The sequence below is a fragment of the Centrocercus urophasianus genome, unplaced genomic scaffold, assembly GCF_019232065.1.
Source record: "Centrocercus urophasianus isolate 14NV4802_14NV808 unplaced genomic scaffold, USGS_Curo_1.0 seq_10, whole genome shotgun sequence".
NCBI lineage: Eukaryota > Metazoa > Chordata > Aves > Galliformes > Phasianidae > Centrocercus > Centrocercus urophasianus.
Genome location: NW_024884142.1, coordinates 2,972,557 through 2,992,739, shown reverse-complemented (window position 1 = coordinate 2,992,739; position 20,183 = coordinate 2,972,557). Strand labels below are relative to the sequence as shown.

Here is a 20,183-nt window from a genome sequence, read left to right as displayed (position 1 = left end):
AAATAAGTCAGGGCAAAAATGAATCCTTCACATCACGGAGAAATCCAACTAACAAGAATAAGCACATAAGAGTTACTCTCAAGCATCTTGTGACAAGATTCTGTCAGAAGTTGAGGATTTCATCATTCTTCTCTTCCTCTCCCTCCAAGTCTTGTTTTGATACAGAAATCATATGCATGGATTTCATTTAAACTGGAAAGGCATGTACTCAGCTGAACACACAGAACAATGCACCACATACAGCAGGACCAGGCATGCGCAGCCACTGAACACCTGGCTGCATGCAATTTGCTTTTTGAGTGAGAGTTGCCCTTGGCTGAGTGTTTCACTGAACTGTATCAGTTTTCCCTTTCTGTCCTTCATTATTTCATTCCATAAGGAATCTGAATTAGGGATACCTGCCTTTCAAGTGTGAAAATTGCTGGGCTCTAGAGGGTTCTACATTTCATACTTCAAAAATCATGAGGAGAACGCTATCTACTCCTGTTAGGTATATGAATATGCTGCCAGATGGCCCAAGTGTCCAGATCCTTGCTTGAGCTGTGCTTTTTGTGTAGGCAGATAAATGTCCTTGAAGGCCAAAAATAAAGTATATAACAGAACAAAAAAAAAAAAAAAAAAAAAAGAAAAAACCCACCAAACATCTGATCTATGAGAAGCAAAATGGCACTACGTGATGCTAGCTCCTAGCCAGCCCCATGGCACTTGCAGCAGGGAACTTGGGTGACTGGACTGACTGCCAAATTTGAGTATCCAAAACGAAGATAACATCACTGTAGTTTTGTCTTCACTACAGTGCCAAGGTGAAAGGAAATTTTTGTTTGTTCTTCCAATGAGAAGCTGTGGCATTGTAACCATAAGTGTCTTGGCAATCATCTCACAGCAATACGTGTAAAAAACAGAGTATAAACCAAGTCATTCAGGGCAAATATGCCTTAAATAGCCATTTCTCTTGACCCAGTTTCTGAATTAAATATCAACAATATCATAAATATCAGCAATGGCATATTACTAGATGAACTGCACACTTACAGATGAGGTACAACGTATACGACATGGCTTCTTCCCTAAAGAGAGCCAGCAAATAATGCACTTCTTTTACAGGACAGCAAAGATACCAAGAGAGGGGAAAAAAAAAAACAAAACAACACACCCTTCTATTCAGAAGAATTGAAAAGCACTTAGTATTTACATTTTACTAGAAAATAAACAAAGGTAAAGAAGAGGGCAACATTGTTCCCATTGATACTGTGCAACATTTTAAGGTTTTCCTTAAAACTTCCCCATGGAGGGCGACTCCAACACCGCCCTGGGCAGCCATTCCAGTGCCTGACCACTCTCTGAGAGAAAAAATGTCTCATGTCCAACCTAAATCTCCTCTGGTACAACTTGCAGCCATTCCCTCAGGTCCTGTTCGTTGCCTGGGAGAAAAGGCCAAACCCCTCCTCATCACAACCTCCCTTCAGGAAGTCATAGAGTGCAATGAGGTCTCCACTAAGCCTCCTCTTCTCCAGACTCTTCACCATTAGTTAGAAGAACCATTCAAAACTATATTGGTATCTTAGCCATAACGCTCAACATAGAATCTCTTTTGTATTAACAAACAAGTTAGAAATCAATGAAAACATTCTGCCTGCTTTGATGGCTTTTTGAGTTTTCACCCTCACTGACGTTCAGGCAACACCAAGATACACTCTGGGAACTGAAACAAACTCTTTCCTGACTAATCATATTCCAAAATGAACTGCAGGAGGCAGGTATGGATATGGGAGTGAAGAACAGACAATCACAAGCCATTAATATAAATTTCCCTTTAAGAATTCAGTAAAGAAAGTACACAGTTATAATGGAAAGCATTAGGCATTTCAGATGTTGTGGCAACGCTGTCAAAAATCAGTTTTTAAATGCATCTCACAGTATTTGGAAGTGTTTGTTTAGTTTGGTTTCTTAAAACCAGCTCCTGGATGTAGAAATCTCTTTTCTTTAGAAGAGAAGCTTTTAGCTCTTCAGTGAGGCATTATCCACAGCAACACCCAGACACAATAACTTAATCAGAAACAAAATATAGTCTGTTCAGTAGCAAAAGGAGGCCAATAGGAAAGCTAAAGGAAAGTTTAAGGGAAGAGACTGGTGTGGAAATATAAATCAAGAGCAAAGCAGATACAAGTGACAAACAGGATTTCCAAAAACGGGTAGCAAGGGCTGAGCAGCATCTTGAAAAAAACACACAATCATGATTGAAGAGGGAATTAAAATCATTGTGTGATTCTAAAACATTTAAATACTTGGCTTTCAAAACATAATATTGTTGAATGATTATTCTTGGAATTGTTTGTAGCACTTCTATGTACACGGATCCTTGTGTTCCTGAATATCAATATTTGCTACTCAAACACAACTTCAGTGTCAGCTTAAGATGCAAAGATTGAAGTCATTACATTAAAAAATACCGTTATCATCTGAAGATAAATACTTACTGTAAATCTAGCAAAATAAGCTTTATAATGAAAAAAAAACAAAAAACCACCTTTGTTGCTTTTTGCTTATTTTACAATTGTTAGAAAAGAGGAGCACAATAAATGAAACAGTATCCACAACACTGCCACTCATCTTTAAGGTTCTCCTTGTGAAGAGCTCTTTGCCTTTCTGCTTTCTGTGTTAGCAAAAAGAATCCCCTCCTCTTAACAGGACATAACACACGGCACTACACAGTGACTGAGGCCAAGGGAGTAGGAGGAAAAGCTGAGGAGCTAGGTACTCTAATGGCTGGCTAGGCTACAAGAAAACAACCTCATCATCAATTATTTCTAATCTAGCCACTTTGCAGCTTCGTAGCTCTTGTTGCTGCATTATTTTTAATTGTTCACTCAATGCAAAAACTCCCAATTCTGTCTCCAACACAGTTCTGAAATTAGAGCAAAAACATACACGAGCTGCTTACAAGTTTGCAGATTGCTACAGAAATGCTTTGAATATTCTTCTGATGTTTATCTCTGATCATCTATCTAGTTAATATGAAATGCTACATCCCCATAGAAGTATACTGCGGGAAGCAAGACTCATGTAGCTTTGCTACTCCATTTTCTTGCAGACAAGTTTTCTATGATAAACACAGAGTCTGTAAGTTCTGCACGTCCTGGTGCACTTCAAGCAAAATAACTTAAAGACAAACCAAGGCTCCAGAACCTGAGGGATAAAGAAACTTACCTGTTCATTTAAGGCCTTCCAGAAATGCCTTAACTGTAAGAAACCAACAGTCAAAAAGCATTAGCTCACACTTCATAGAATCACAGAATGGCCAGGGTTGGAAGGGACCCCAAGGATCATGAACCTCCAACCCCCTGCCACATGCAGGGCCATTTAATACCAGACCAGGCTGCCCAGGGCCCCAACCAACCTGGCCTTGAACACCTCCAGGGAACGGGGCATCCACAGCCTCTCTGGGCAGCTGTTCCAGCACCTCACCACTCTCATAGTAAAAACCTTCCTCCTGACATCTTATCTAAACCTTCCCTCCTTCAACTTAAAACCATTTCCCCTCGTCCTGCTATTATCTACCCTTTCAAAGAGTCAGCTCCCATCCTATTTGTAGGCTGCCTTTAGGTACTGAAAGGCTGCAGTGAGGTCACCCCGCAGCCTTCTTTTCACCAGGCTGAACAAGCCCAGCTCCCTCAGCCTGTCTTCATAACTTAAACCTCTGGAAAACTGTTTCACACATTTGGATCCAAACAGATAGATCGTTGTAATAAAAGGTACTCTGCACAGCATCTGGCTTAAAAAGCTGTTCCCATAAAGCAGCAGTGATGAACTCACTGGAGCCTTATTTCTTCTTTTCAGTTGCAGCAAGAGTTTAAACTTCATCGTGATTGTGTGAAAAGTTATGCTCCTAGTAAACTCCAGGAGGCAAAGACATAAAATCATTGTGCCCAAAGAAAGTAACAAAATATTCTGTGGTGCTTCCAAAATCTTGTAAAGACTGAAAAATGGGATCCGGTCACCATCTCACCATGAAGCAAAGAGAAGCCCACACATTGGCCCACAAACAGCAGAGTGCATTCAAACAACAGCTTGCACAAGGCTGACATCGCAACACCACTTTCACATACAGTAAATAAATAGAGTGCAACTAAAATACATGATGCTGTCAGCAAACAACCACCACAGTATAAATAACTGAGACATTCCAATTTCTCAGTTTTATCTTAAACAGAAATACAAATAACTTATTGTTGAGATTACAGTTCTACAGTACTAATTCAATTCCAACAAAGAAATTTCACCATTCCAATACCACTGATTTTTAGCCACTTGTGTGCCAGATTTATCCAGGAACATTCCTGATACTGAAATTGAGCGTGCCTATTCCAAATCATCACATTTCCAAACTTAAAACGAACAAAAAGGCACTTACCAGGAATAATCATGAACAACAGCCTGGGTAGATTTTTACTTTCATCCTTTGAGAGGTCTTTCCAGGGCCCACATTTCAAAACATGGGTAGCAGCTCCGCAACAGTAGATAAATTCTTCGTGCAATGGTACTGGCTCTTCTGACACTGATCTCATGTTTGCTGTTAGACAGAACAAGACACTGTTATAACAAATTGGCAAATACTTACATATCTGGCTCTTTGCTATCATAACTTTCCATATTCCCATAGAATAACTGGGAAAAAAACCAAGAAACTATAGATTAAGAACAAGAAACCTAGATTAACACAGCACTGATGTGGGTATCTATCTGAAAGCCAACTGCTATTACAGAATACAGTGACCTACATTGCAGCACATGGACTGACTCCCAAACAGCTATGAGACACATACTTTTCTACCTTAGGATGAAGCAAGCGATCTTCTACTCGGCAAAGCCTATTGGGAGACCTTGAACACATCTGACGTACTCAAAGGCACTTACAAACAGATCTGTACGCTCAGGTGTTTTACTACGGATCAGGACTCCATCTACTGCCATTGCATTGGGTGAGAACACTCAGAGCAGTAGTAGATGGCTGCTGCCACACAGCTAGGACTCTTCAACGTTCATCCTTATTTCAGTTGACTCCAAAGTAAAACACTAAAAGCAAAAAATAACCTTCCTTTGCATGCACAATTCTTCATTACTTATGCAGTTGTTCTCATAACATACTAATCACTCTATCCTACAGTGTTACTTAGGCTTGTAATTACTTGGATTTGAAAGATCGCTTGGTAACAACATTTACAATCTGCATTTAAATACCATTTGATGAAAGGAACTTGTCCTAGCACTGCATAACATAACCGGAGTAAGCTGTTTAAAATTTCACCTACAAATTGCCCAGTCACAAGACAGGACAAACAGGCTGCTGCCTCTTCTGAAGAATGGTACGCAAGGGAGAGGGACAGTGGTAATCCCAAGGACAACAATAAGCCCCAGAGAGCAGTGCTGGAACCAAAGTAAAGGAGAAGGGTACAGCAAAGCAGACTTGATATATGCAACTTCACAAAAGTACATAAAATACACCCCAGGGTGTCCAGGAAGCTGGCACGATTACTACAAGTCTACTCTCTATCCTTTTTGCTACTGACTGAAGAAGTGCTCAAAACTTACAAGAAGGCAACCATCATGCACTTGCTCAAGACAGAGGATGCAGGGAGCTACAGGTCAGTCAGCCTCACCTCAGATCTCACTGAGCCACCAAGGAAAATCCTCCCAAAGTTGTAAGCACATAAACATGACTGAGAGCATACGAAAAGGATTTGGCATAATCTGTCCAAATAACTTCATTACCTTCTACAAAGAGACAAATTACTCAATGGCTGATGGAAGAAATCTTGATGTTGCTTAGCGTACCTTGAGCAAGACTGCCTCCCACAATATTCTTCTGATCAGAGTAGCAAGATGGAAATTAGGCAAGCAGACTATAAGATACTGTTGGGGGGAAAAATAACACAAAGCTAAACAAAAAGAACACAAGAAAGAAAAAAAAACTTAGCAGCAACGTCCCTCAGGAATCAATATTGAGCCAATACTGTTCAACGCCTTCATTAAGCACCTGGATAATGTGCTATGAAGCACTTGTCAGCAGGTTTGTGCATGATACCAGTCTGGAAGGCAGAACAAGAATCACGTGGAAGGGACCCACAAGGATCAAGTCCAATGCCAAGCTCCACACAGAACCACCCGAAATTCAAACCCTATGCCTGAGAGCGTTGTCCAAATGCTCCTTGAACTCCAGCAGTTTGGGGCTGTTACCACTGCCCTGTGGAGCCTGGGCCAAGGTACAACCACCCTCTGGTGAATAACCATTACCTAATACCCACCTGCCATTCCCTTGAGTCCTATCACTGTCATCACAGAGATCAGTGCATGCCCTGTGCTCCCATCACGATGCTGTGTGCAGAACAAAACAAGAGACTACTTTGCCTCTAGACAGTGTTGCTCTCTAAATGGATGTTGGCCTGACAGAAACCACATGAAATCCAATGGCAAACAAAGTCCTACACCTACATTTCAATACTGCAATATGGCAGTACAGGCTGGGTGCACACAAGAGTAGCTTTGCAGGAAAAGCAAGAGGACGACAAGCTGAGCATGAGTCAGCAGCGCAGACTTGAGAAAACAAAGGCCAAGAGTATAAATGCTGCAATAGCAAGAGTAGCCACCTGGTTGATGGACATGATTACTTTTCTTCAAGCGCTGGAGAGGATGCATCTGGTTTACTACGTCCAGTTTTGGATTCCTCACTACAAACAAGACATTAACAGATTGGAGAAAGTCAATCAGATGACAAGATGATAGGGGTGCTGAGGCACACGGCAGATGTCCAAAGGACAAGGATTAACAGTTAAAAGTTGTACTTTCCTATGAAGCCAAAAAGAGGTTAAGTTGTAATCCAGTATCAGCCTAGCCCTACTTGAGAGGTACCTACAAAGACAGCCCTGCCAAACTTCTCTTTGCAATGACAGATGGTAAGCCAAGAAACAGCAGTCACAAGTTGTGCCTCCAGAGATGCACATTATGAAAAACTTAATCGCTAAGAAAGCAGCGGATGACAAGTCTGAGAGATAGTGGAATCTCTATTGCTGGAAGTTTTTCAGACACAGCTGGATAAAAGAATATTTTTGTATTATTCTAGCAAAGGTAGCAGAGGGCTTCATGAATAGGTGACAGTAATAAATTACATAGATCAGAGAAAAGGTCTCTGAACTAGGTCAGCCCCCTAAAAAACAAAGGGAATGGAAACAGATGCATTCCACTGATTGACTCTACAAATTTTATTATTATTATTTTTAATAAACACCATCCTAATTGGTGAGTTTTGTGACTGAATTCAGTATCAAAGTGCAAAAGACTAACTAGAAAGGTAGTGAGATTGCTCTTGCTGACTGCTAGAAACAAAGGCTCTGACAATTTCTGCAGCATTATCCCCAGAACAGAATAACCCAGACCTGACACAAGCTCTTTGATTTGCAGACAGGAATACACTCACAGCTAAGAGCTGGCAGCAAAAGGAACAGACATACTGCGTGATAGGAAACCTGCAATGATGAATGGGGGCTGGAATGAGGATGCCCAGATCTCATCAAGGATCGCTTTGGACAAACTACAGTCAAACAGTGTCAGATTTTTTTATGGAAAAATCAAAAGTGGTCAAAGACTTTGTAAGGTGATGCAATATCGGTCACAAACCTTGACTTGTTTTATGTAAGGAAATCAGCAGAAGTCAGTGGCAGATGAAACTGAAATATTTTTGCATTTTATTTTACTGTATAATTCTCTTAGCTGTATGACAGAATTGCCATGCTAGCCTCTTTCAGGCTGGAGAAAGAATTCATTTTAAAAGGTCCAGATTTTAGGGATTCAAACAGGAATACATGCCTCTGTTGTGTGCTGCAAACAGAAATGGGGACCTACAGCTGTAAATGTCTACCAGTGATTAACATAATGAACAGAGCAACCTCAACAGAAAAACCTCTTGCCTTCATTCACCATCAAACTTGTTCCAAAAAGACTGCACCAATATGAATAGTTTCAGAGAGTTCTGGAGGTATGAAGTTAAGAAATCATAAAACACTGCTAGAACCCACAATGATACATATCTACATTGTTCTGGTACAAAATTATTTTATGAAGACAGCAGTCAAAAACCCTGGAGAAACAGATTAGGGAAGCTCACCTTAACACTGACCACTCATTAGATCACACAGAAAGTACTGGTTTAAACAGAGTTCATCACATACTTAGCACAACATAAAAGAAATCAAATGGAGTTTTTGTTAGTTAACATAAATGATGAACTGTAATAAAACTGCTACTGCACTCTTTGTGTTGATTTTCAACAGTATAAAACAGCAAATGAAAGACTTCCAAGACTGCAAGGCACAATGACAACTTCTAAGAAAACAGTCACAGCTGAAAGCATCAACTACTGGCCTACTGCAGTCAACAGAATAGACAAGGGAAACCAACTTTTCATTGTAGTTCTGGCAGTAACACACTAGTTTTTATTTTTGGTCTCTCTTCCCCTTCGGCAAGGATCTCAGTTTCTGTTTGTGCTGAATCTCCTTCACAAAGCCCTTGAATCATAGCATAATTTGGGTGGAAAGGGGCCTTACAGACCATCCAGTTCCACCCTCCTGCCATAGGCAGAGACACCTCCCACTAGATCAGGTTGCCCAGAGTCCCTATCCAACCTGTCCTTGAACACTCCCCAGGGATGGGGCATCCCCAGCTTCTCTGGGCAGCCTGTGCCAGTGTCTCATCTCACCACTCTCTGAGTAAAGAACTTATTCCTAATGGCTAATCTAAATTTCCCCTCTTTTTGTTTAAAACTATTATTCCTTGACCTATCGTTACAATCCCCAATTCAGTCCCACCTCAGCTTTTGTCTAGACCTCTTTTAGGTATTGAAAGATTGTTTTAAGGTCTTCCCAGAGCCTTTGCCAGGCTGGAGGCCCCCAGGTCTCAGCCTGCCTTCAAAGGAGAGATGCTCCAGCCCTCTGACCATCCTTCTGACACTCCAGAAAACCTGCTCCAACAGCTCTAAATCATTCTTTCTGGGGGCATCAGACCTGGATGTACTACTCCATATGGAGCCTCACAAGGGCAGAGCACAGAGGGACAATCACCTTCCTCACCCGGCTGGTCACACTGCTGTGATACAGCTCAGGATACCAGTGGCTTTCTGGGCTCTAAGTGCACATTGCCAGCTAACGTTCATTTTTTTGTCCATCAACACCTCCAGTCCTTCCCGGCAGGACTGCTCTCAGTCCACAACTGAAAGCCCATTATATTTGCCTGGAGCTCAAATAGATAAAGCCATGCCCTTACTAGGTAGGCCAAACAGTCCCCCATTTAGCATTGTAACTTGCTGAAGTTAGAGGTAGGAATGTTACATTTCATGAACAAAGCTGTAAGAATCCATTCCATTCATATTTGAAAAGAAACACTATGGAATTCAAATTTCAGCACACATCACTACCTAAAACAAGGCATGTTCAAAATGCAACAAGTATGTTAATTATGTTGGAGAAGAGATGATATGGGCCTTCACAGGAAACTGAGTCAGCAAAAGAGGAATGCAGCACACACTGCAAAAGAAATAAAGAGAAAACTAAGGGCATGTGCATAAAAAGAAATCTAGAAGGAGGAGCGTGAAGGAAGGAGAGACCACAGGCACATGTCAGAATCACAGAATCCTAGAATCACCAAGGTTGGAAAAAGCCTCTAAGATCATCCAGTCCAACTGTCCACCTATCACCAATATCTCCCACTAAGCCATGTCCCTCATTATAACATCTAAATGAATCTTCCCTGCTGCAAAGTCAGGCCGCTCCCTGTAGTCCTATCACTCGTTACGTGGGAGAAGGGGCCCACCCTCACTATACCACTACCTCCCTTCAGGGAGTTGTAGAGTTCTAAGTTCTCATTTCTTATCCTAATTCAAACATCCCACACAAGCTACATTTCTATTGGATTGTTGCTTAAGTCATATATGTAGCCTGGACAACAGTCAACAGCAACAAAGAAATAAGCACAAATTTAAAGTAATGGTAATCTATTCATTCCTTTAAACCAGAGCACCCAAAAATTATGATTTTGAAGAAACTTCCATCTTTCAGTAGCATTAACAACAAGCAAAAAAAAAAAAAAAAAAAAAAGGTATCTGCCACTTCATCTAATGTCAAAATAACTCCTTTTTCACCACCTATTAGATTCAAGGAGGTCTACACATTCTTTGTTCTTGTTAAGCAGGCAGAGCTCAAAGAGCATAATGAATACAAGTTGACAACAAAGAAAAAAACAAACAAACAAAAAAAACAACAGAACAACCCTACACCATTCAATTATCACCAGGCTGTCCTTCACTTGGCTTCCTCTACCTGTACCGTACTTCCCCCTGTATTGTTAAGCATGCATCTTTCTATATACAGTAAAAAGGAACAGATACTCCTTTTTACTATGTTACTTTATGTTTCTTCCATATTTTTGCCTTATCTGTTCTAACACAAGCCTGAATTCAAAACACATTTTTCTATTTCTCATTTTATTTTTTCAAATTACATGCCTTCGCATCAATGCTTCACTCACCTTCATTTCCAGCATCTAGCTACTGCTGCTTTTCTTGCTTTCCAGCAAGAACAAAGTCGTCAAAATACTGCTTACCTACAGCAGGCCAACTTACTGTTCTCTGAGCACCATTCTACAATTACCTCTCTACTTGTGTTTGCTGCTTACCACCTCCTGCCTATCTTCTGCAGCACTTCCCAATTCATTTATTAACCTAAACAGGCTCTAAAGGCACCATGAGGCATGACAATAAACTGGCCTTACGCAGCTCTGAGCAAAAGACAACAAAAATAAAGCAGAAGAATCAATGAACATGACATATAAACAAAGAAAAATATCAAACAGCGTTATTTCTCTTCCTGAGTCACTGCAATAACACACTGTGATCATCTGCACTAACCTTAGTCTTAGAATCCACATTCTCCCTAGCAAAGAGCAGTGGCGAGGTTCATCATCCTAACGAGGTGGATGGAACAGCAGCTGAGCAGTCAGGCTAGAGGGAAGTGTTATGGCAGCTGAAAAGCTTCTCCATGCATCTGTGCTCTGACAGACTGACAATTCTAGAAACAAGAGATTTTGCCATACTGGAAGCAGTGCTAGCTTGTTCCATAAAACAAGCACAATCACCTCTATTTTGCACAAGAACCCAGCTCATCAAAATATCCCTGTCAAACCTTGGTAACACAACCAAGTGCAAACACACAAGCATATGAAGCACATGTTCATCAAAGCTGGAAGTAATAACCCAGTTAACACCTAACAATTTTATTTCCAATTAGTGCTCCAATTTATTTTGAAAGGTAAAATTTGATTGTGTAGATTTCCATAACGCATTCCTATCAGTATACTTGAAGAAAATAGAAGATATAAAGAAAATTCAAGTAGATTACACATCCAAATAAAGGAAAGGGGAACATCAGCTGTAAACAGAAGCATGAGATGAGACAGAAAAGGAAAAGAACAGCATGGCTAACAGCAGTAGCAGAAAGTAGCAGAATTTAGGAAGGAAGAAAGGAATCCTGCCATGCCTATATTTGCAGCATGTCTGGTTAGACATTGCTCTGGCACATCAATATTACCTGATAAATCAAAACAAGGCACTTACACAACGCACAGCCTCATCAGGCAGTTGTGAAGATCCACCTGGGTAAACAAATAGTTTTCTCATTCATTGCACTCATCTGCTGTGTAGTTGGGATGGCTTTTCAGTGGAATCCCAGGTTTGCTATAAGCTTAAGATTCAGTTTAATTCAGACCTTTCATGTTACACATTTGCTCTCTATTATGAATATTCTTTTATTTAGAATGACTTCCTCCCATGTAACCTGTTTCTAAATCTTACTGCACATCTAAATACCATCAAAACGTGCACTGGAACCAAATTTAGTCAAAAGTTTCAATGAAAATCCAAAGTCTTACACAGTGGTTTAAGAGCAGAAAAGACAGTTAAGTCACCACTAACAGCATGCCTAAATTTAATAACCAAATACTGTCTTTTATACCTTGCTTGTCTGTTTTCTGTGCAAGTATGTGCAAAACACTGCTAAAACTTACACATCAAAATTCGCTCCTAATACTTGGCAAATATAACCTTGACATTATTTGAAACTCAAGACCTCCTCTGTTTCCAGCTAAGGTGCCAACATTATAATAAATCAGAATAATAGAAAAAAAACCATTGCTAAAAAAAAAAAAAAAAACAACAAAAAACAAACAAAATCAAACACAAAGCTGTCTACCAAAAAAAAAAAAATGTAAGTCTTGTCAACTTTACTGATAAACTGTTTGGCTTGGCAGTCATGATGGAATTGATTTTTTTTTTTTTTTTTTAATTAAATGATTAGGAATACACAAAATGTAATTGTAAATTATATGAAGGAAATGAACAGTTAATAACTCATCATTACCTTTTGGAATTTAAGGAGGAGTAAATATCAAATTAAGAATATAAAATAAGCAGAAAGGAAATTGAAAATGAATGGAATTGCCTCTTTAATTAGTTTGGCATTTGAGCCACAGAACTTGATGCCGAGAGCACCAGAGCTTCACATGGGTACAAGGTAAGAATGAGTTCATGGAGATGAAATTCACAGAGGAAATTTAGGTCTTCAGTGTACCTGTGCTTTAAAGTTCCTGAGCTGTAGGTTGCTGCAGGCTGAGTAAATACTTACAAGGCGGAGCCAGGTAAAGAAGGATATGCTCAGCTTTCACATCCATCTGTCTGGGGTATTGCCAAAGGCTCTTGAGAGATCACTGATTTCATATGCTTTTATGTAACCTTTGTAGAAATTCCATAATGGAAAACATTAATTGTTAACGCCAGGACTTATCCAGACCTGCAAATGTGTGGCAGCCTCCTTCATGAGCATCTTAAGCAAGCTCCATGAGAAGACAGGGAACTATCACAATCCTAACGTTTGAAGGCCTCTAGGACACTCACAATCGTAACCAGATGCTGCAAGAAGACCGTGCAAATGGACTTTCAGACCTTAATTGTGTATCACAGAGTCCCAGAAGGCCTGCAGCATACCACATCTCAGTGAATGAGGAGCTGCAGCACCTGAGAGGTACAACTATCCTGAAGATACGACGTCAGTACTGTCCTTTTGTTGCAAAAAAAGGAAATGCTTCATCACCTTTGCAAGCACAGCGAACAGGTTAAGAGAAGGAAAGCTTTCAACAACTATCATGCCTCCATACTGCTTCCTCATTACCTCCATTTTCTCTCTGCACCCATTTCCACGCCATCAGCTCCATTGCTCCCTGGCCCTGATGCTCCCCACCTGCCTGGCACATTGCCACTGCAGCATCAGCCTTTGAGGTGTCACCTGGAGCCCATGGTGATGCTCTGGGGCCACCCAGACTGACCGAGGATTCCTGGAGCAGGGCGTGGGGCTCCGCTCCTCCCAACCACCTGAACTATTCTAATAAAGAACAACATTTCACCTTCAGCATCTCATCTTGCTTTTCACTTTTAGGTACATATAATTGTATTGTTCTCATTCACTGGCCATTCTGTCCCTTAATAACCTGCTGCTTAGATAACGAGCATCACTCACAGCTGCAAGTCCACAGAAACACACACTAAGACACTAAGCCCTGCAAGCAGCGTTACTGCAACTATTTTCTAGAAAGAAAAAGAAACCAAGCTTAGGATTTGCTTCTCGAAGTTCCATCGTGAGCTACACGGAAAACACAAAATAAAGGGAGCACAGGGATGCGTTATCGCTAACCAGCGCTATTGGGTGGAACGCGTTTGCAGGACAGGGCTTGGCCCCAGCGTTACGTAAGGCGGGTGGTCCTCCCGGCCCCGCCAGGCAGCAGGGCAGCAGGAGGGACGAAGTCTCCCGCCCCTCCGTTACCGAGGCCGCCGCACAGCCCCAGGGCACGGGCGGGCAGCTCGGCGGCCGCCCCCGCTCTAAACGAGAGCGGGGAGGGAAGGGAGGGGAGAGAGGCACGTACCTTCCCCTTTCGCCGGCTCCGCGACACCCAGCATAGCGGCGGCGAGCCGACGGACCGACGTGTGCTTCAGCCGGGCGGAAAAGGGCAGCCGGGCGGCAGCGGGAGCAGCGAGCGGAGGGCGGCGGAGCCGCTCCTTCCGCCTTGGGCCGCGCGGGGTGGGCTGAGGGCGGCTCGGCTCCGCCCGGCCGTAGGGCTGCCCGCCTCCTCACAGCGCTCCGCCCCGCCGCGCCCGGCTCTCAGCCGCGACGTGCGGCCGTGTTTAGAAAGAGCGAGATGAAGCCGAGTGCTTGAAGCGCGGGGGAGGGAAGGGGCAGACAAAGCCTGGGTGCGCCCTTCGGTGCGGTACATCTTGCATCTACACCAGGAGGGCGGATAACGGCGTGAGTCTGGCTGCCCAGAATGCTAAAATGCGTTAAAGCAGATTGAAAATATGAGATACTGGGCATCAACTTGCAATAAAAGCTTAAAAAAGTAGCAATAAATCTGTTCTCAAAGCACAAGAGTGCTGCCTCATTCCATCCCGTGAGGTGTGAATGGGGTTCAGGGCAGGTGAGGCCCTGAAGGAAGGAATGGAATCCCTTAGAAGGTTGGAAGGGGCCTCTGGAGATCATAGAATCATAGAATCGCTCAGGCTGGAAAACACCTTAAAGATCATCGAGTCCAACCGCAATCTAACCATACTACCTGAACTCCAACAACCCTCTGCTAAACCGTGTCCCTGAGCACCGCATCCAGATGGTTTTTAAACACATCCATGGATGGTGACTCAACCACCTCCTGTGGAGCCTATTCCAATGCTTAACAACCCTTTCTGTAAAGAAGTTTTTCCTGATACCCAACATAGACTTATCCTGGTGCAAGTCAAGGCCATTTCCCCTCATCCTGTCACCTGTCACCAGTGAGAAGATCCCCAAGTCCAGCCCGCTGCTCAGGCAGGCTGCCTGCAGCAGGTTGCACATGTAGGTACCCAAATGGGTCTTCAGACTTCACAACCTCCCCAGGCAGTCTGTGCTAGGGCTCCATCACTTTGACAATAAAGAAGTTCTTCTGAATGTTCCTTTGGAACTTCTGCGTTCCAGTTTGTGCTCTTTACTCCTTGTCCCATCACTGCACACTACCAAAAAGAGCCAGACCCCAACAATTTGACTCCCGGGCTTTAGATATTTATAAGCATTGATACGATCTCCTGTCCATCTTCTTCAGACTGAACAGTTCCAGGATCTCAGCCCTTCCTCGCATGGAGCTACTCCAGGCCCATAGTCATCTTTGTGGCTGTCTACTAGACACGTTTATCTAAGAGGACCAGAGGGAGATCTTCATGCTATTTTCTTTTTTTTTTTTTCCTTGAGATATATGTTGGAAGAGCTGTTTCAAATGGAAGCTGTGGTAGAGAGAAGGTAAAAAAAAATCCATTGGATAATATCTAAATGGTTCCAAGAGGAATCTGGGCAATTGCAAACCAGTGAGGCTAATTTCTATGTTGAATGAACTGATAAAAACAGAGGCAAGAATGAGTGGAACAGAGATAAATCTGTTGCACCAGAGAAAAGTCAGCAGTATTTTTTATGGCCGTACATGACTTGCTCCAAAAGTAATGCCTCCTATTTATTTCCAAGGAAACTGCAACAGATAAAACAGCACAGTAACACTATTTGATAACACTGTAGAGCAAATTCTCTGCTACAAAAAACTGTTTTTCAATGTAGTCACCACCATTAGCTGTGCATTTTCCCCAGACATGAGCAAGAGCTGCATACCACACTAAAAAAAGTCTACACAAGCAGAGGTGACCCACTGTCGCTGTCACCACTGCTGAAATGCTCCACCCACCACCTCACTGTGCTCACAGCCATTGTTTGGTTCTCTAGAAATGTTCAGCAAATGTCAATGAATGTCAGTAGGTGCCTTTTTTTCCTCATGGAAAAATTGAGTGAAACCTTCACTTCATACGCGCTTCCATGTCAGACTCCGTGCTGTCAGACTGCCCCTCTGCTGCTATCTGTCATACAGCAACAACACGTAATGGGATATTTTGGGAAGGTTCAGCCTATGCTGCCATACAACCAACAGCTGCCTCTGACTGGCATTGCTTTCAGAGCAGCCTCTGAGCGTCTCATTTCATGAATCCCTGGTGTTCTTTGGAGTATGAACACATCTGGACAAGGAAGGACATGGAAAACCCAAAAGATGTTTTGAGAGGAGCCTTCATTGAAGGCTCTTAGAAGGCCAAGCTGTCGTGGGATAGAAGTTACAACCTTCAGAGAGATAAACTCCAGCCAGAAAGGTAGGATTAATTAACCATTTTTTCAAATGGGGTGGCATAGCAGGTAAGGTTGTACATTTGTGCTAAAATAAGTCCTGTTCAACATATCAAGAAAACTCCAGAAAAGGAGGTGAAGAGCAGAGCAGTAAAATTTGTTGTACATACTGAATTACTGTACTTAGTAAAAATTATGTAACACTGCATAAAGACCTCTGAATTCTAACTGGTGGAGCAGTAAAATGACAGATACATGCTGATTGCATGAGATTGAAGTCCAAGAGTAAATGAAACCTCTAAATGAATGGTTGCTGTTCCTGAGCAACCTGGGTGTCACGACAGGTACTCGGTGAAATCTCAGAGCCATGTGCTCCATTGTGGTCAAAATTGAGTGAGATTTATGAACCGTCAGGAAATGGGCCCCGTAATTCCATAAGCAGCTACGATACACTCATCTCTTGCATGTGGTCTGCAGTTCTAGCGCTCCCATCCCTCAGAAAGGTTATAAAACACTACAGAAACTATGGATGTAACAATGCTTTTCAGACATGTGAAATTTTTCTGTATATGGAGCACTAAAAGAAACAGATGTCTGAAGATAAGCCAACGAGTACAGGAGGTGGGAGAAATGATGCCTGAAGCTAGTATGTGTGAAACTGAATGCACAGTGATTCCTTATTGCCTCTCTGTTGCAGAATTTATGGGTAGCAAGCTAAGCTAAGCCATAAGAAGCAGTGTCCAAACAAAAATATTGTAATGTATTCTTAGCTTCATTGGAAAAATCACAGTTTCCAAAAGTTTATAGGGGTTTGCAAAAAGGTGAGGCAAATTTGTTGAAGGGAAATGCACCAGGGGCTGTTGAGCTTTTAAAGCTGAAGAGTCCAGAGTCTTTAGTCTTCTGGAGGTTAGGGAGTCCCAGTGCTCTTCCCTTAGCATCGGTTGGTAGATGCTGTCAAAGACAGTCAGGGCTTTTAACTTGATCTAATAAAGTTTTCATATTCCTGTTTACAACCATCATTACTTTTTCTGAAATCCTCATCAAGCCCCGCAGGTCATTTCTCATTTTAGGACTCAGATTGTGTAATACATGTTTAAATGATCCAAAGGCCATCCATATGCTTGAGATACTGTTGTTCAGAGTACATTTTGTTAAAGTGCTTATTGAACTTGATTGTCAGCAGCAAGTGAGTTCATGGGTGTGTGTGTTACAATGGTTACATTTTATCTGAGCTGGAATTGATAACTTCCTGCAGCCAAGTTCCAGGTGAGTGCTTTGCTTCACGTGGTAGAAAAGCAAGGTGACATTTGGCCTGGTCTGTTTTGTATGGACTATATGTTATGGACTTATTGCTAGCTGTGATGAGGATAGATGGCAGAAAGCAGGAGGATGGCAATCGAGTGATCACTGGCAGCATGATCATGCCAAGTGGTAAATTGTGGACGTTATTTGCACAGGAAAAGTATAAGCCAAGTTTTTATGTGAAATTTGGTACACAGTTTTTACAGTGCATGTTCTCAGTGACTTTTAATTTATTAAGTGAGACCATAAGATTGCTTATTAGCATAAATTTTCATGATGGTTTCCCAGGAGGAATTGAATCCATGAACAACTCTTTCACTCTGCTTGAATTGCAGAAGAGTGGCTTAAAGCATTCTCACCTGTATTTTGTTCAAATAAGGTTCTGTGATAGGCTTGCATTGCTTAAGACACTGCTAACATAAATGATTATCCTTAGTGTTAATAATGATCATAGTAGTTCAGTATAAGACAGCTGTTCTTTGATGTGCTTTCTGACATATTTGTAGTGTGTTCTTTTTGAATTAACAAATACATATAATACATGAACATTGTGCATTACAGACTTGTAGTTGGTTTGGGTGTTTTAACAGATAGTGAACAACAGAAGTGGAGGTTAATCGAAACAGTATCTGCTGAAGAATCAGTAATCTAATGGTGAAGAAAGAAACAAAGCAGGTGGAGTGGCTGTTTGGGGGGCAGCATGTTTTGTTAGCTCATCATCTTGACTCATCACTGACCTAGTCACGATGTAGTCATCTGTGGCATTAGACAGTAATTACTTTCGTGATTGTATTGATTTTCAAATGTTCTTCACATAAGAAGAAAAATTTCTTAACACCTTAAGGGCATCTCCAGTTGATGAACTTACTTCTTAAGCCAAATTTCTGTCTGTGCTATAGGAATGGAAGGTTTGTTGTCTGCACTGTTCAAACATCATTTGATATGGAGAAGCATTTTCAGATCACAAATCATTCTCTATTTCTACAGGTATCATTTCTAACTAAAGGAGGAAAGTGGTACAGTATGCATGAATACATGATTTATCTGGTAAATTATCAGTAAATATGGAAAAAAAAATCTTTTTTAGTATTTGTCAAAGAATATAAATGCGGTTACTCTCCAGGTGTTCAATTCTTCTCTGGTGATTTGAGTGCAATGAAAAGACATTTCTGGTCTCTGTTACTCCTCCTTAATGCACACACAGAAGGGAATATAGTAAATTCAGGTGATAAGAGAGAAAGGTAATTTCGTAAGAGTGACTTACATTCAAGATACAAGAATTTACAGGTAAAGCTTTAGTCTTCTTGCTGTTAAAGCACAGTGTTTCTGAACAGCTTACCAACAACTTTGTTAAGTAGAATCTGTCACAGGGCACTGATATACTTCTGTTTGAAGTAGTCCATATGTCCACAGTGTTGCAAATATTTAAATTAACTTATCAATTAATTTATTAAATTAAACTATCAATACAGGGAAAAATGGCTTCTGCACAACTTCAGGTCCCACTTTCTTCAACTTTTTTTCCAATTTTTATTTATATGCAATCTTCCCTTCCCTTCCCTTCCCTTCCCTTCCCTTCCCTTCCCTTCCCTTCTCCTCATTATATTTCCTATTCTGTGAAAACACCACACTAGCAAAATGCAGAAATCTGACCGTATAAGTAGAGAAAACAGTAGGCAGCAACCTTGGATCCCCAATAGATTTTCAATTGAATTATTGGCTCTTGAAGAATTAAACACCTTAAATCTCTGTATAAACCAGAATTTAAAACTAGAATTATAAAGTGTGCATGAATCATATAAATATGTATGTTGTTTATGGATATATATTCCATTCAGGCTGAGGGAGCTGGGCTTGTTCAGCCTAGAGAAGGCTGCAGAGTGACCTCACTGCAGCCTTCCAGTACCTAAAGGGAGCCTATAAACAAGAGGGGAGCCTACTCTTTACAAGGATAGATAATGGTAGGACAAGGAGAAATGGTTTTAAGTTGAAGGAGGAAGATTTAGGTTAGATGTCAGGGGAAAGTTCTTACTATGAGAGAGGTGAGGTGCTGGAACAGCTGCGCAGAGAGGCTGTGGATGCCCTGTCCCTGGAGGTGTTCAAGGCCAGGTTGGATGGGGCCCTGGGCAGCCTGGTCAGGTATTAAATGGGGAGGTTGGTGGCCCTGCATGTAGCAGGGAGTTGGAGATCCATGATCCTTGAGGTCTCCTCCAACCATTCTGAGGCATTCTGTGATTCTGTGTTTCCACATACGACAGTTAAGCTGTTGTATACGTGCTCTTTTTGTCTAAAGGGAATTTCTCGGAGGTATATAATGTTTGCTATGGTTTTCAAGCTACATATTTTTTATTACAGAGAAACTGATAATGGATGTATTTCAAAATGACGTGTTAGAAATAGTGTTCTGGAGACAGCAAAATGCTTCAAAAAGTTGAAGTTTCTGAAATAACTGAGAAAAAAGATTGAAAATAAACAAAGTTCTTCAGAAGATTAAGCTTTATAGGTGATGAATGTAAGAAAAGGGAACAGAAGGTAGGAAAAGGTTACTGTTCCACATTACTACAGAGAGAAATAATTGGCTCATTGTGTCCTTATGTGTGGGCACATGAG

At 41.5% G+C, this 20,183-nt stretch overlaps 1 protein-coding gene across 4 annotated transcripts in view; it reads right to left on the bottom strand.

Annotated features, from left to right (window-relative positions):
- LDAH (lipid droplet associated hydrolase) overlaps positions 1-14,129 on the bottom strand; it is a 106,308-nt gene extending 92,179 nt beyond the window's left edge. Inside the window, exons 1-3 of one of the 4 annotated variants that reach the window (XM_042811058.1) lie at positions 14,014-14,083; positions 5,833-5,910; positions 4,412-4,570 (exon numbers count right to left, since the gene is read on the bottom strand). In XM_042811058.1, coding sequence (XP_042666992.1) covers positions 4,412-4,565 — 154 coding nt within the window. In that variant the 5' untranslated portion in view covers positions 4,566-4,570; positions 5,833-5,910; positions 14,014-14,083. Of the gene's footprint in view, positions 1-4,411; positions 4,571-5,832; positions 5,911-14,013 lie in introns of all 4 variants that reach the window. The other 3 variants (XM_042811197.1, XM_042811121.1, XM_042810983.1) reach the window with 3 other exon arrangements.
- Between the last annotated feature and the right edge of the window lie 6,054 nt (positions 14,130-20,183).